Genomic DNA, 14,875 nt, shown 5'->3' with positions numbered 1-14,875 from the left:
TATGAATTTTTCTTTGGGCTGAAAAAGGTCCATTTCGCGCAGCCACTAAACCAGCTCCATCCTCAGTGTCACTTAGCTCATTCAGCTCCAAGCTAGTGTCACTTAGCTCACTCAGCTCATCCAGCTCATATATGTAAGTGTCACTTTGATTCAGCTCGACTAGCTCGCCCAAATAAGTGTCACTTCGTCCAACTCGTCCAAATTTAGCTTCTGGCTCGTCCATGGTTGCTTCATCCGATGGGGAAACCTTGGTTGGGTCGAGTTGTGCACCATCCTGGCCCGGGTCTACGATCCAGGGCACATCACATAGTATATTGAGATAAACCTGCTTAATTTTTCAAAATATATATTTTGATTAAACATCAACTAAATAAACAGAGGGTGTACATAACAACTGTTGTATATTAAACCTAAAGAGAGGTTAAAAGAACCCCACCCATTTCAGAATAAAGATATCTACTCTAGAATTTTAGTTCGCTCACAAGAATGGGACCTTTACATAAGGTAGGGACTCTTTTTTTTTTTATTTTTTTGATCAAAAAGGTAGGGACTCTTAGAAGATAATAGAAGATGCTGTTTAAATTGATTGAAAAGAATATATATATCTTCAGTTGAGCAATCAAATATTTTGTATGGAAAAATAAAAGCCACGTCATTTGAATATTTGAGCAATTTATTGCCCGTGTTATTTGTTGTATTTTTGTTTGTCCCGTTTGCCTTATGGTAAGTCGTTTTCAGTCTTAGCTTATGATTTGGGTTATTAAGTTGTGAATTAAAAGAAGATAAGAAACCCACACCTATTCACCAACTATACGGTAACGTACGTAGTCGTGCAAATCACTATTCTATAGATCCTGATTTGGCAATTCTTCTTGTAGTTACGACCAAATATATACAGACAAATTTGAAACTATATTTATAAAAAAAAAAGGTAAAAAACTCATTCCACCTATGTTTAACTTTCTACGCCAACTTATTCTACACGGGCTGGCTTTAAAAGCCTCATATATAAAGTCCATTAGTTATGTACAAATAGGAAATAGAATTGATATAGATAGGGGTATTCACTATTGAGGTTTAGGCTTATTTTAAATAGGCCCATATAGTCATACGTGCACAACTGAATTTTCTTTTATAAAATGTCGGAAAAATAAAATGATGAAATATTTTCATCAAAATAGTAGATACTAGGGTCGGCCCGCCCTACGGACGGGATGAAAATTAACAAATAATTTAAATAGTTAGAGTAAATATTTAATATAATTAGACTAAATAAACCATATTATCTGAAAAATTAGTTATAATTTTAAAAATAAATATTACTTGTTATTTTTCAGAATATGATTTAATTTTTTCTTGCTAAAAGATTTAAGATGATTTTCTTTTGTTAAGTAATCTATGTTTTAGTTATATTAAGAATTGAATGTTGCTTTACATAATTTGAAACAAACAAAAACAATAGATTCTGTTACAATTTGGGAAAGGAAAAAAATCCACATGGTAAACCTTCGATTGCAACTTGAAAAAGAAAAACAAAAAATTGTAACGCAGGTGTTAACAATTATTTTTTTCAAATATTAAAAAAATTTTAAGAACAAAAAAAATCCATTTAAGATATTATTTTTTCATGTTTTCTCAAACTCCGACCAACATAAATAAAAATTAAATTTAACAAATAATTTTTATGTAGTTATCAAGTTCAATTTTATGAAAATCTACAATAATATACATCACACGACAATCAACATCCCACGCGTAGCGCATACTTACCCTAATATATAAAATAAAATTGATTTAAAGGTTCTAAGAATATCTACATGGACAAAAAAGAAAAAGAAAATAGCACATCATTTATACTAAATAATAACATGTCAATTATACTAATAAATAATAAAATTCACCAATAAAATTATCTAATTGATATCTTTGTTGTTTTCTTAAATGTTACCTTTTATTAAAAACTGTAATTTTCAAAATCAAATAAAAAAATATAAATCATTTTTTTGAAAAAAAAACTAACGAAAAGAAAAAAATCATAAAACGCTAAAACTATATATGCAAAATAATAAAAATAACTTAAAAGAGCATTTTCAAAACATTTCCTTAAGCATGTCAAAATATTCAAAATAGTATTTATCAAAATCTTTTTTTTTTATCATTCGTTAGCAGTTTTAACTGTAAAGTTATAAACAATCCATTTTTTTGAACAAAAAACAATCCATTTTAATCATGAAACATCAAAAAAAAAACTTTAATATGTAAAAACATAACAAAAATTTAAACAATGTGTATGATGTCTGAATTTTTAAGAAGTTCAAAATTTATTTACACGCTGATATATTTAAAGTTATGGTAATACTTTAGTTATATTAGACATGTGCCCATTTTTTCCTAGATTTAATAGCTAACATAAAATTTGTTTCTCTCTTATGTTTATACTAATAACATATCATTTATACTAATAAATAATAAAAATCACCAATACTTAAAAAGTTAAGAAGTTGTTAAATTAAATAATTTTTTTAATTGTTCCCAGTCATAGCAAATTTGAAATTATTAAAATTAGTGGTTTTTAAAAATGAGATTATATAAATTTAACTATATTTAAAAATTAGTGCTTCAAAGAGGTCGATGGCTTTTTGAGTACGGTGTGGCATGAGGTCGGGATTTTATGGTTTTTCTTTTCCAGTCGCTTAGTTTTATTGAAATTCAGAGATGTGTACCCATAGTTACAAATTGTAAGAACATAACCTTTATTCATCTTTATTTATTCAGTCACTGTTACAAATTTGACTTAGACATGATGAAACTCACAAATTGTAGAATTTTAGGCGAGTCATCGCACTTTTTCATATCTACATGTGTTTTAACATAACCCAAAGGTTTTATATTTTCTTTTCTGGTCCCTTGTTTTATGTGAACTCATAGATGTGTACCCATAGTTACAAAACTTAAAAACATAACCTTTCTTCTTTTATGTATATAATAATCACATGATTAGTGAACAACTGAACATGATAACGCTAGAATCTTATGCGAGTGATTACACTCTTATAAATCTACATATGTTTTACATACATTCATAAACACTGGTGAAGAATAAGAAAAATAATATTTAGTTAGAGAATATTGATGCTCGTGTGTTATTAGAGAACTAATGATGTTTTATGTATTTTGTGCAATAAAATCTAATATAGTTAGATTTATAGAATGCCACTGCGCCCCTTAATTAAATCTTCTTTTGTTCGCAAGTCTCTCTTTTAAATTATTATCATCACTATTGCAACACTTGTAACAACTACTGTAGCTATTTCTAATTATAAAATGTGAAAGTTAAAATGGAATTGCTTGTATACTATATAATACTTGTAATCTTGAAGTATATAATCAGATTCACAGGTATATATGGAGACTGGTCTCATTCAAAGAGTATATCTTACGAATGAAAACTCGGTTCTTGTTTTTCTTGTATGTATTGCAGATATTTAGCAAACTCAACACAAATAGATTCACAGTTTTACATATTTATATGTATCTATACTATAATAAAAGGGTTATATAATCAACAGGGAGAGTGTCCACGTAGGACATTAAAATCATCCAATCAAGAAATCTCTTTTTGACACGTCATCAAGCCAGCTCAGTTGCTTTGGTTCTTCTTCACGCCTTTCGCGATCCGAGAGGATTCATTCGACATTTTCCTTTTTCATTTTTCCAGAACCCGTTTTGCTAGATCAAATCCTAAAACCCTTTGCTTTTCCTCTCTTAATCCACGTTATCCAGTGATCCTAAAAGAAGTGTTATTTTATCTCGAAGGATTCCGATGGGATCTAAACGCAGCGATGGAGGCTTGCCGCAGAAAACCTTGCCGTCGCCGGCTAAACCTCCGTCTGAGAATCAGAGAACCGCGGCGGAGGAACAAAGGAGAAACGAGAAGATCGTGAGATTCACAGAACTGAGCCGTGGTATCTGCACAGGTTCTAAGGGAATGAAGGATCGGCCGATACGATGCATGACGTCTTCAGGAACGTCAGAAGGAAGAGGAGATCAGAAGAAATCTGGTTCTCTGGTTCTCAGACGGAGGTTGTGATGAATCACTTGGAGCTCTTGGTGGCGTTTGGTTCACTGAAGGATTTTCTTTTTGATGGTTGTGAACAGGTCAGATATGGAAGAGAAGAAGCTTGCAGACGATAGAGTCAGCGATGAGCAAGTAAAGAGAATTGAATTGATGGTTTCTGATGTTGATGCGAGGGATACCAAAGATGAGGTCTTTGAGGAAGCTATCGACAGTTTGAAGCCTGAATCTTTCCAAGCCGATGATGGGTTACACGAGGATTGCCTTCAGAGGAGAGGAAGTGAAAGTGCCAGAGGTTAATGGAGAGAGCCATGGTGAGGCAAACCTGCAACATATAACTACGGGAGAGGCTGTACCAGGTTTTGTGACTTCCCAAGTGAATGGTGATGAAGGGGAAGCAGGTGCAGGGAATGTCAGCGAGACAGCTACACTTTCTTTTTCTGAAAATGGAATCTTCTCCCATGAGAAGAAAGCTGTTCTCCTCTCTTTCGGGTAAGCTTTTATGGTTTCATTTTCAATTAATTCTTCTTCTATGTATATCTTTGAAAATAGACGAGTACTCTATAGTTTGTGGTGATAATCCTGAGCTATTGTTTTTTTACTCTATTTTATTGTTAGGGTTGTTGGAATTTTTATCAAAACTTAAGTCTTTTTGTTTGATTGGTGCAATGATTGGTGATTTCGTTTTGGTTATGCTTCTGAGCAGGTCAGAGAAGGAAGAGAAGAAGCTTGGAGACGATAGAATCATCCATGACCAAGTAGAGAACAATATATTACTGGTTTCTGATGTTGATGCGAGGGATGCCTATGATGAGGTCTTTGTGGAAGCTATTACTGGTTAGTTTTGATAAAATTTGTAATTGCAGTTATATATATTGGACTACTTTGTTCATGAAGAATACATGACCTCTACGTAAGTTTATGGTGTCTTGATCAAACATATTTCTCTTACCAAATTATGGCTATTTCCATTAATTCACTTGGTTTAATGTTTCTGAAGTCTGTTTGTCGATTTTGATTTCACTATTTCCAGGTGGGACATAACCGCAAAGAGATTGGGTTTCATGCTGGTGTTTGGAGATCTCCTGTGCATTCCTTTCACATTTAGCATTCAGGCATGGAACTAACACAATTAGGACATACTTAAATTCATCTTATAGTTAGTATCTGCTTAGCATGTTACAGTTTATCCCGGAAACAATATCATTCTTGAATGCTTGATCACTCTGTGACTGGATTGCCTTCTCTCTGGTTCAGGGCTGGCCTTTTGCACAACAAAGTAGAACTAACAGTTCCTGCAATTGTAGCCAACTGCTTTGTGTTCTTGATAGGGTAAGTTCTGAGTCATTGTTTGTTTATTTTACGTTCTTAGGAACTGAACTTAGAAAGAAACCCACAAGCTGTTCTTTTTGGCAAGTACATGGTTTTTAGAGGGGCTTACAAACAAAAACATATATTTAAGAAGAACCCTAAAACACATATAAGGATTGCTTTGAGAATGAGTCTGGGGCACAAAGAAATGGTGAGACTGTTGCCGAATACAACACTGTTAAATATGCTTCAGGTGATAGCATTCAAGTAGCTTCGGGTGAGAAATCCTTGAATGATAGTATTGAAGTAGCTTGCGCTGGGACCTCATCTCCATTGGAGGTGGAATAAGCTGTAAGGATGTCACAGAGATTGGTAATCCCCATCTCCTTTACAGAGTTTGGTAGCAACAAGTTATAAATTGCACGAGCAAATGGTAACTCTTTTGAATCCGTTAAGACAGAGGAAGCCGATTTCCTATGTAAAGCTCTGGTCGTTGGGGTACTCCAACAAAATGGTTGGTCACACCGGATGCAGCATGAAGTTAGACAAATCTGGCACTTCCCTTCGCTGCAACAGATGTGTTTCTACGAACATTACCGGGATTATCAGGTACGAAGTTTACATCCTGATCTATATATAAGCGAATACCCTTACTTAGATAGGCTTTAACATTTATCGGCCTCTTTTTACAGGTTCCGTGTTGAGCTAGCAGATGATGATGGCAACGATTGTGCCACGTTTTGTGGTCTTCGATAGGGATATGAGTAAGCACACCGAGCAAGAAGCAGACACTCTGGCTCTCGACGAGGTACATTTTTGCTACTGTGCTACATTTTTCCTATGTTAACAGTGGTCACGATCACTCTGAATGGCTCTAAAACATTAAATCTACTACATATAAGTGGGGGTGAAGGGCAAGAGCTACCAAGATGCCTTGAAGAGCTAGCTGGGAAGGACTATGTTTTTCAAATTCATGTGACTCCGTACAGTTTCACCCCTAACCACCGTACCTTCACCATCTCTGCAATCAGTGATGCTAGCTCCTTTTGCATTCACGCTCACGCAGAGGTGCGTTACACACGAGTTTTCAAAAAAAAATTCTTCTTATAGATTTTAAAAAACACATGTACAACTGTGTCACAGAGTTGCACCAGCAACCCAACTGCAGTGGTTGACGGGGAAGATGGACAACTAACAGCATCTGCCAGCAACACGGTTGAAGGGGTGAAGATAGAAATGGGCGTTGATTGCAGAGAAAGAAAACAGCCGCAAAATGCCCCCGTGAATGATAGTTTTAAGTCGATCATACTGTCAACCCATTTACCTTTCATGTCTTTTAAAATTTCTGCATTCCTATGTTTTCCCCATTTTGAACTTTTGTTGTCTCTTGCATCTTCAGCAAACTACCTCCCACACGGAGGATAGAGACTTTGATTTTATATAAAAAAGGCTGTGTTGACGGGTTTCTGCATATTGAAAATCTTCTTACCTTAATGCATTAGTCCATCTTTTTTGTAGGCGGTAAAATGAACCGAACGAAGCTACAAAATACTTAGATAGGCATATTCTACAACTAAACAAATTTAAGTGTATCACCATCGTCTACTAGAATTTTCATAGTTTAAATTTTTCAGTCTCACGCCATTCAAATCATGCGGGAGCCTACAATAAAATGTCAGTTATAACAACCTACTTCCACTCTTTTTAAAGAAATGTTAGGATTTGGTAAACAAAACAAAAAAAAAACAGACAAAAAAAACTATTGCTCTCGAAGATATTACTTCCGTTTGAATATAAAAAATTAAAACTAGCGAAAGTCTAATTCATAGTTTATTACAATTTCAGATTAATTAATGTAGGCATCTTTATAAGATCATTATTTGGAAACACATTCATGCATATTTAAAAAAAAAACTCCACAACAAAACGTCCACAACAACAACAAAAACAACCTCCAAGATCATAACCCAACCTCAAACATCATACTACTTATCAGCACAACTTATGGGTTTGTACTTCAAATATAGCGATAAAGCGACAATACTTTTTGTAGGTTTGGTTATAATTTGACTTAACATATCCCGGATCATAAGATGGTTCTGTTTGACATAAAAATAACAGATTTAAACCATGGGCTATTTTAAACAGAAACCATGTTAACTAATTTCATTTATCCTATTTCTGCTGAGATTTCATCAACGCCATTTGACAAATTTTCCACAGATTTTTTTCTCGGTCACTTAGAAAATATTTTCAATATGTATATCAAACCAAGTTTGCCTAGCTGTGAACTTAGTTAGATCAATGAACTTAATTTCTCAACTGAAATAAACGAAGTAAGAAGTCCGTTAATATGTTGGTTTGTACTTCCTTTTGAGGACGGAAGACCTAACTCAATAATTCTAAAACCATAACAATGGTTAAATAATTTGTAAATTTATCAATTATTTAACATAAAAATAATCGAAATAAAATAGATTTCTGAACATTACTAAAGTTTAATAACTACCAGTCCATTTTTCTGACCATTCTATTCAAAATGTCTTAAAATATACACAACAAATTGTGAGTTTTAATCATTTTGTAATTTCCAAATAAATTTAAAATTTTCTATTATTTTGTAATTTATAATTGATTCTAATGTATATTTACAAATACAAATGTTAAGTTATAAATTCAAGTTATAAATTTTAAAACTATAGAAGACAAACCCGGGCGTAGCCCGGGACAGTCCCTAGTATTGAGAAAGAAAAGTGACAATATTTCAAGAAGCACCTATAATGTTTTTGAACCATTTAAAGCTTTTTCTAATGGATCCCTGCATCTTCTGTTTAACTGAGTAAAACCTTATAGGCAGCTACTCTTCTCTTCCTACGGGATTCCGGATCGCTGAAACTCCAGCTCCTTGACGCCATACCATCCCCGTTCAAACGCTTTTGCTTTTCTTTATTTTCATGATCTGGTAATCGTTTGTCTGATCAGCGGCTGAATCGTTGATGTAACCTTTCACCACAGCTTCGTCTCGGTTTCCATACTCGGCTACGGCAGCCTTTGCAGCTGTTGGCTCCATTTCTTTCTTGGAGAGATATGACAGACTCAAAAGCACCCACTAAGGCCTTAACTTTGCTCTTGAAAGTCTCCACAAGCTTATTAGCTGTTTCAAAAGATACAATGGAAAAATCAAAATCACAGGCTCTAACAATCCATAAATGATTTGTGAATATAAGATTAGAGTATGGATCAAGAAGCCAAGGTGATTTGTGGGCTGGAATCTCAAAAAATCATACCTGAAAGCACGTTGCTTATGAGCTCGTATTGCTTCTCTAGCTGTAACCGCAAATCATAAGTTGAGAATAGGTCACAGTAGTCCGTGTAAGAAATTAAAATTTCAACAAAACGAAGAAATATTACCGTAGAATTTGGCTAGGTTTGGCTTGCCTTAACTGTTCATCATCATCCTAGCCTTTATCATCTTAAATCTGTTCCCCTGAAACTTTTGAAACTCTCTAAGACTCATAAGATTTTTCTCTATGATGCATCAAAGCTTCAGACGCTCTCCCTCCACTCGATCGAATCAATGGTTCTGATTCATTTATTTGCTCATCTATCGAAGCATAGAATCAGACCAAAATCCGAATCAGTAAACATATCAAACATAACTGAGGAAAAAAAAACACAAAGATACTAAAACAAAAAGGTACAAACCCAATGAAAAGAAAAAAGATCGAGCTCCCTGCAGATGGAATCATCAAAAGATTAATAAGGAATATGAGATTAAATTAAACAGTAAAGAACCGAATCTCATTGTTTTTAAAAAGTTTGTACCTCCTGATGCTTTTAATCGTCCTGAAGCATAAAGTTAGTCATTGTCTCTTCACAGCATCAGAGGAAGACTTTATCAAAGGATCTTTGTATGCTTGATATGAAAGATGAATCGAAAGTGATTGTGAAGATCCATCCCACCCGCAATCTCTCCAATATATAGATCAAAGGAAGGAAACAGAGAGGTTTATATTATCATTGGTTAAATAAAAATCATATTAATGGAGAATTAAGTAGAATACGTTGAATCTACGTTCGGGGAGGTTAAGAGTTGCAAAAAGAAAACTTTGGGTTTTCAGAGTTTTGCGGAACGGCGAGGGTGAAGAAGAATCAAAGAACGATAACCCAAAAACCTAATGTGCCACGTGTCGCCGCGAGAGAGAGTGAGTTATTTAGGTGGTGTCTGACGTGTCATAAGGAGGAGAGAGCAAACCGTTCTTTATATATAAAGATTATATATATATATAACAAACAAAACATGTAAGAGTAACCCATTGTAACAATGCAACAACCTCTTTTCTTACATCCCACAAATGACTAATCAATTTCTCTTTTTTTTTTGTTCTTCTATGCATAGCCACCAGCCATACCGATATTTGAACCGGAGCGGTTAGCTTTGTGAGTAGGCGGAGAAGAGACAGATTTGGTAAAGTGGAAGTAGTAGTAGACATTAAGGATCATAGTTGCAACCGTAAAAACTGCTCCTGCAATGAAAATTCCTTTGCGTAACGATTCACACGAGAAGGCTTGTGCGCTCAAGTACTTTGTGTGGTATGCGTTCTTAGTCGCTCCCGCAATTAAACAAGCTTCAGCTACCAGAAACGTCATCCTGAAATTGTCAAATTTGGAAATAAAGCTACTGATACATTGATGTTCAAAGCTTCGATAACAAAACATGGACAAGAAAAAAAAACATCAGGAACTCTTACCAAGAAGAGATGAAATATATAATAGACCAAGCACGGTCACTTCCTGGGGATAAAGGTCTACCAAAGCACATACATTTGGTGACACCCATAAGCAATGATTCACTAGAGAGGAGGAAAAGGAAAGCTCCAACTCCATAACCAGTGGCTACATCAGAGCTATAAACGCAGTACGTTGCATTTGTTATTGGGTCTTGTATACTTTTTCCCTGTCACATAGAATAAAAAAATGAAAAGAGAAAACATTATGTGTCACACAAACTAAACTCAATCTATGCTTCAGTCTCATGAACATAGTCTCAAACGGTTAACTCAAACCAGATGAATCTAAGAGATATGAGCTTAATTGCAACAAGTAACTCTAATTACATTCATCAGCATCATTCTATTCGAAGACTACAAATTATAGCGAGCTTCGAAATCAAAGTAGAGTTCGTCCAGAGGATAAAAACCCTAGCTTAGATAAACAAAGTGAGATACTGAGAGAGAAGAGCGATGTACAATGCTCCGGCGGCGTTCGGCGGCGATGGAGAAGCCGAAGGCGACTAAACAGAGGGCGATGACGAGGACGAAAACAAGAGTAGAGCCTTTCCCTTCTCCCATGAATCCCGCGATGAGAGAGATTGAGACTTTGTTTTCTTGGCAGAGCCGACGAGGTGAGTGAGAGAGAGCTGGAAATGAGCGAGTAAAGTGAAAACACGACCAGTGTGAGTCTAGTTGAAACGATGAGCACGTGCGTAACAGCGCGTGTATAACACTCTAAGTTATGAATATGTGAGGAGATAAATTACGTGGGATAAGAAGCGCGTTGATAAGGATTGTTGAATCTTGTGTTCGGTCCTTTTTAAAAAGTTAAGTGGGGCTTACCGCTTTCCAAGATAAAGGTCATTTTTGAAGTGCTGGGCTTATTAATGGGCTTTTGAATCCGAAAACGTTTCTTTCGTAGCCCGATAATTTGTGGACTATCTGTTTCTTAAATATATATACAGTTTACAAATGTGAGAAAATTTTAACTACAAAAAACTGTCACACTACAAAATTACAGTTTTCTCTATTTATTTATAATAATAAGTGAACGTATTTAATGTTTCAAAATTGCGATTGGTACAATATTACAGTTTTTTTTGTCCCACACTGCAGGGGAAAGTTACATGTCGGGGGTAATTTTAGATTGTTTGTTTGTTTACTTGACTAGTTCGATATAAATGAGTGGCACTACATAATTTGATGCTTTTTAATAAATTTTTATTAATTGGAAATAAAGGCAGCGAGAATTCCGGCCATAAAGTTTGACGAATCTTTTGGGTTTGATTGACACATTAAAAGCAAAACAAAAACAAATTATTACAAATTTGATTTTTCTCAAGTTGTAAGCAAAGAATCGAAATAGATCCACAGACAAAGAAATAATGAGTTGTCCTCATGTCACTTGCCTGGTCTGTAACCAACTAACCATTGCCTGGTCGAATGTACGTGTATTACTCTCATATATACATATTATATTATTCTGTATTACTCTAATATATTATTCCATTTTCACATCATAACAGAATAATTCTTAAGTTAAGTTTTATTCTATTTTCGTGTCCAAAAAAAAAGGTTTTATTCTATTTTCCTTTCCTTTTTACTTCAAAATAAGTAAGAATCAAAGAATCAAAGAACAAAGTAAATAATACAATCATTCAATTTGTAGAGTAATTTTTTTACTTAATATTTTCGGGTTAACATGTTTATGTGCATTTTTAACATGTACACAATATTCATTACTTCATTTAAATGAAAGTGCACCATTAATTCACTAATGTATGTCACAAAATAGGGAGTAAATGAGACTCGAAAATATTCAATTCCTTTGAAATTTACATATGTACAAAAGAGACAACATATAGAAATGATATCTTCACATTTCAAAACTCTTTCCTTTTGTTACAATAAGGAACTAATGCTCTTATTACTAATGATACCAACCACTCACAAACCCTTTCTGTCTTCCCTTTTTTACTTACAAAAATTCCCAAATAGGACCCAAAATCCTAAATTTTATATTACAGCCCTTTTTTAAATTACCCAAATTTTCAACATATTTGCACATTTTCACCAAAAAAACCAACATGATCCAACATCATTACCAATCCTAAACCTCTCTTTTTAATTGTTTTTTTTTAAATCCAATCTCTGTTATATATTTGCACTTTAATCATCTCTTAAGCAAGAGTCGGAACGCTGCTGCGCCTGTCCCTGTCAAGACAATTGAATCCCACGACACGAACAGGAGGTTTGTTCCCAAAGTTAGTCACCACCCTAACGCACCCGCCACCACCGCTCCTTGGAGACGACGGTGGTGGCGGCTTGGTTGCGCGTGGGGTGTACGGAGGAGGAGCCACCACGAAAAGCTCGTCACGAAAAAGCGAATCCTTTGTTAAAGGGTTAGAAACTCTACTTGGCGGTGACCCCGTGAAGAAAGGATCTTGCTGCTCACAACCACCACCACCCTGTAAAACAAACATAAACACAAAGATCAATTTCACATAATAAAACAAAAAAAAACTTTACATATCAAATAACAAAAAGATTCACTCTTTACCTTCGCAAGGATGAGATCCAACATCTCCCTTCTTGAATTCGATTCAGACAGCTCCATCTGGTGACTGAATAAAGCAAAAAAAAAAAAGACAAAACCAATCAATAAAGTTGTTACCTTTACATGTATAAAATCATGAAAACGTTAGATCTGTTTTATTACCTGACTTGCCGCCTGAGAGATCGAGCAAGGTGTTGGTGGTGGCTGAGGACATCGAGACGACGCGGTTGAGGGCAAAGGAGGGCGGAGTTTCTCCTGGTCTCCTCGAAGGCGTTTTGTTGGACTCCAGAGGTGTTCATCTTCTTCTTCTTTGGTACTGAACAAAAGAATCAATCAAATTCTAATCAACCACTAGATGCTAATTTTCTTGTTTAATGGATTGATGATGAAAGGAGGCAAGAGAAAGAAAAATGTGTTATATATACAACAGGATAAGGAAGAGGAGGTGGTCAAAGGGTAACGTGTTTCTTATGGAGATCTGGTCACAATTGCATATTTAATTAATTAATTAAGATATTTATTAAAATTGAATTAAGACAAAGAAATGTAATAAAGACAACTTGACGATACTGTAAAAATAATTAATATTTTACTGTGAATGGTGATGATGTCAAGATCATAGTGGAGACAGGATTTTAATATTTTACTTTCTTTTAATTAAAGAATAAGTAAACTACAAAAAAAAAATCATCAGAAAAAGACATATTTATTATGAGAAGAACACAAACTCTGGTTCGATGATCTCTAGCTAGAGATGGTAATGAAAGTTTATGTTTTTCGATAAAACAAACATAAGTGATAGTTTCAGATCTAAAATCAGATAAGGATCTATAATTCGAGAAGTAGATCATTCAGATCCAGATCAATTTGTATCAGATGTATTCGAAAGAGAAGAGAAGTACCTGAAGGGAGGAAGAAGAAAGAGAGTTCTAAAGATAAGTCTTCTAATTGGCTCTTAGGTTAACAGCAAAAGGCAGATAAAAAGAGAGAAAAGCTGTAGCAGACAGCGATGCTATTGCGGAGGAATCCATATTTATTTATTTATTTTCATTTAATTTTTGTAACTTCAAAGTATTTTCCTTTATTGCGTCATAATAGCAAAACGCCTATTTTAGTTCTAACCTTTTTTAAAAATTAAACACATTTCACTAAAAAAATTATGACATTTTGCAAGTATAAACATTGGCCTGAGTATACCATTCACCATGAATACATGTTATATGGTAAAACACAAATTGTGGAAGCAAAAAATAAGTAGATTTTTGAAATTCTCAGTTAAACATCCACAGTGCTCCCATTTTAAGTATCATCTTGGTCTTGGCTCAACGGCTGTTAATCTGTGGGAAGGCGCTGCGTCTGAGTCAACTGTGATGAAGTAGCAAATTGGGTTTCTAATGGAAACATTGAGAAAGCAGAACCAAAGCTTACATGCCCGTTATGTCGTGGAGATGTAAGTAAACGGGTTGTGTACTTGTAGTACAAGCTGCTCGATGATGTTTCATAAACTCGAAGCCAAGGAGCTGTTCTTGCGAGACTTGTGATTATATATAGCAGAACCTACTGTGACTTGCAAGGATTGAGCATCCGAAAGGGAGGCCATCAGAGGCTGATGCTAGAACAGCGGATAGTTTTAGGTGATGTAATTAGCTCTATGCGTTCTTATATTTTGGGGAAGCAGATCAGGTAATGAAGAGGTTCTGTCCTTTGATCATTTCGTGTGGTTCTCGGTGTTCTTCGTGATTCGTGTGATTAGAACAGAGCCAGGTAGTAATAGTGGTACTAGTAAGTAGTAACTGGTCAGGTACATCTAGAGCTAGACCAGAGATTGGGTTAAAAGAAGGCTTATATCCTCTAGAAAATGATGGTAGGAGCTGGTATTCGGGTTTAAGTCCGTCTGAAGCTACAACAAATGCATAGGCCTTAGTCTGATAATGAATACGAAGAGGATTAGACACACTTTTGCTTTAGGTTAATATTGGAGAAGAAATCTAGGGAAGCTATTCTATGATTATTGTTAAAGGAGTTTGAATAAATGACTTTTCATGTTCATTTTAATTACGTCAATGGAATTTTGGCAGAATGATATCCTGAATGAAAGGTGTATTATTCTTTTGCTTTTTACTCATTTCCATTTAGGAACGATAGGGAACAAGATCTTGT

General features: G+C 34.8%; 2 protein-coding genes across 2 annotated transcripts; both read right to left on the bottom strand.

Moving 5' to 3' along the window:
- Positions 1-1,151: 1,151 nt before the first annotated feature.
- On the bottom strand, positions 1,152-10,889 carry LOC106399242. Its single transcript, XM_048782188.1, has 4 exons — positions 10,636-10,889; positions 10,138-10,343; positions 9,666-10,037; positions 1,152-1,190 (listed from the first exon to the last, which is right to left on the bottom strand). The coding sequence occupies exons 1-3, from the start codon at positions 10,735-10,737 to the stop codon at positions 9,776-9,778; spliced, it is 570 nt and encodes a 189-aa protein (XP_048638145.1). The 5' UTR covers positions 10,738-10,889; the 3' UTR covers positions 1,152-1,190; positions 9,666-9,775.
- A 1,072-nt stretch (positions 10,890-11,961) lies between these two features.
- On the bottom strand, positions 11,962-13,760 carry LOC125610183. The gene is made up of 4 exons (XM_048782189.1): positions 13,618-13,760; positions 12,878-13,031; positions 12,719-12,782; positions 11,962-12,626 (listed from the first exon to the last, which is right to left on the bottom strand). Exons 2-4 carry the CDS (start codon positions 13,012-13,014, stop codon positions 12,339-12,341), a joined length of 489 nt encoding a protein of 162 aa, XP_048638146.1. The 5' UTR covers positions 13,015-13,031; positions 13,618-13,760; the 3' UTR covers positions 11,962-12,338.
- Positions 13,761-14,875: the final 1,115 nt, after the last annotated feature.

This window comes from Brassica napus, chromosome A6 (assembly GCF_020379485.1).
Source record: "Brassica napus cultivar Da-Ae chromosome A6, Da-Ae, whole genome shotgun sequence".
Classification (NCBI taxonomy): domain Eukaryota; kingdom Viridiplantae; phylum Streptophyta; class Magnoliopsida; order Brassicales; family Brassicaceae; genus Brassica; species Brassica napus.
Note: the sequence above shows the minus strand (reverse complement) of the source record. Positions and strands in the feature narration are given on the sequence as shown.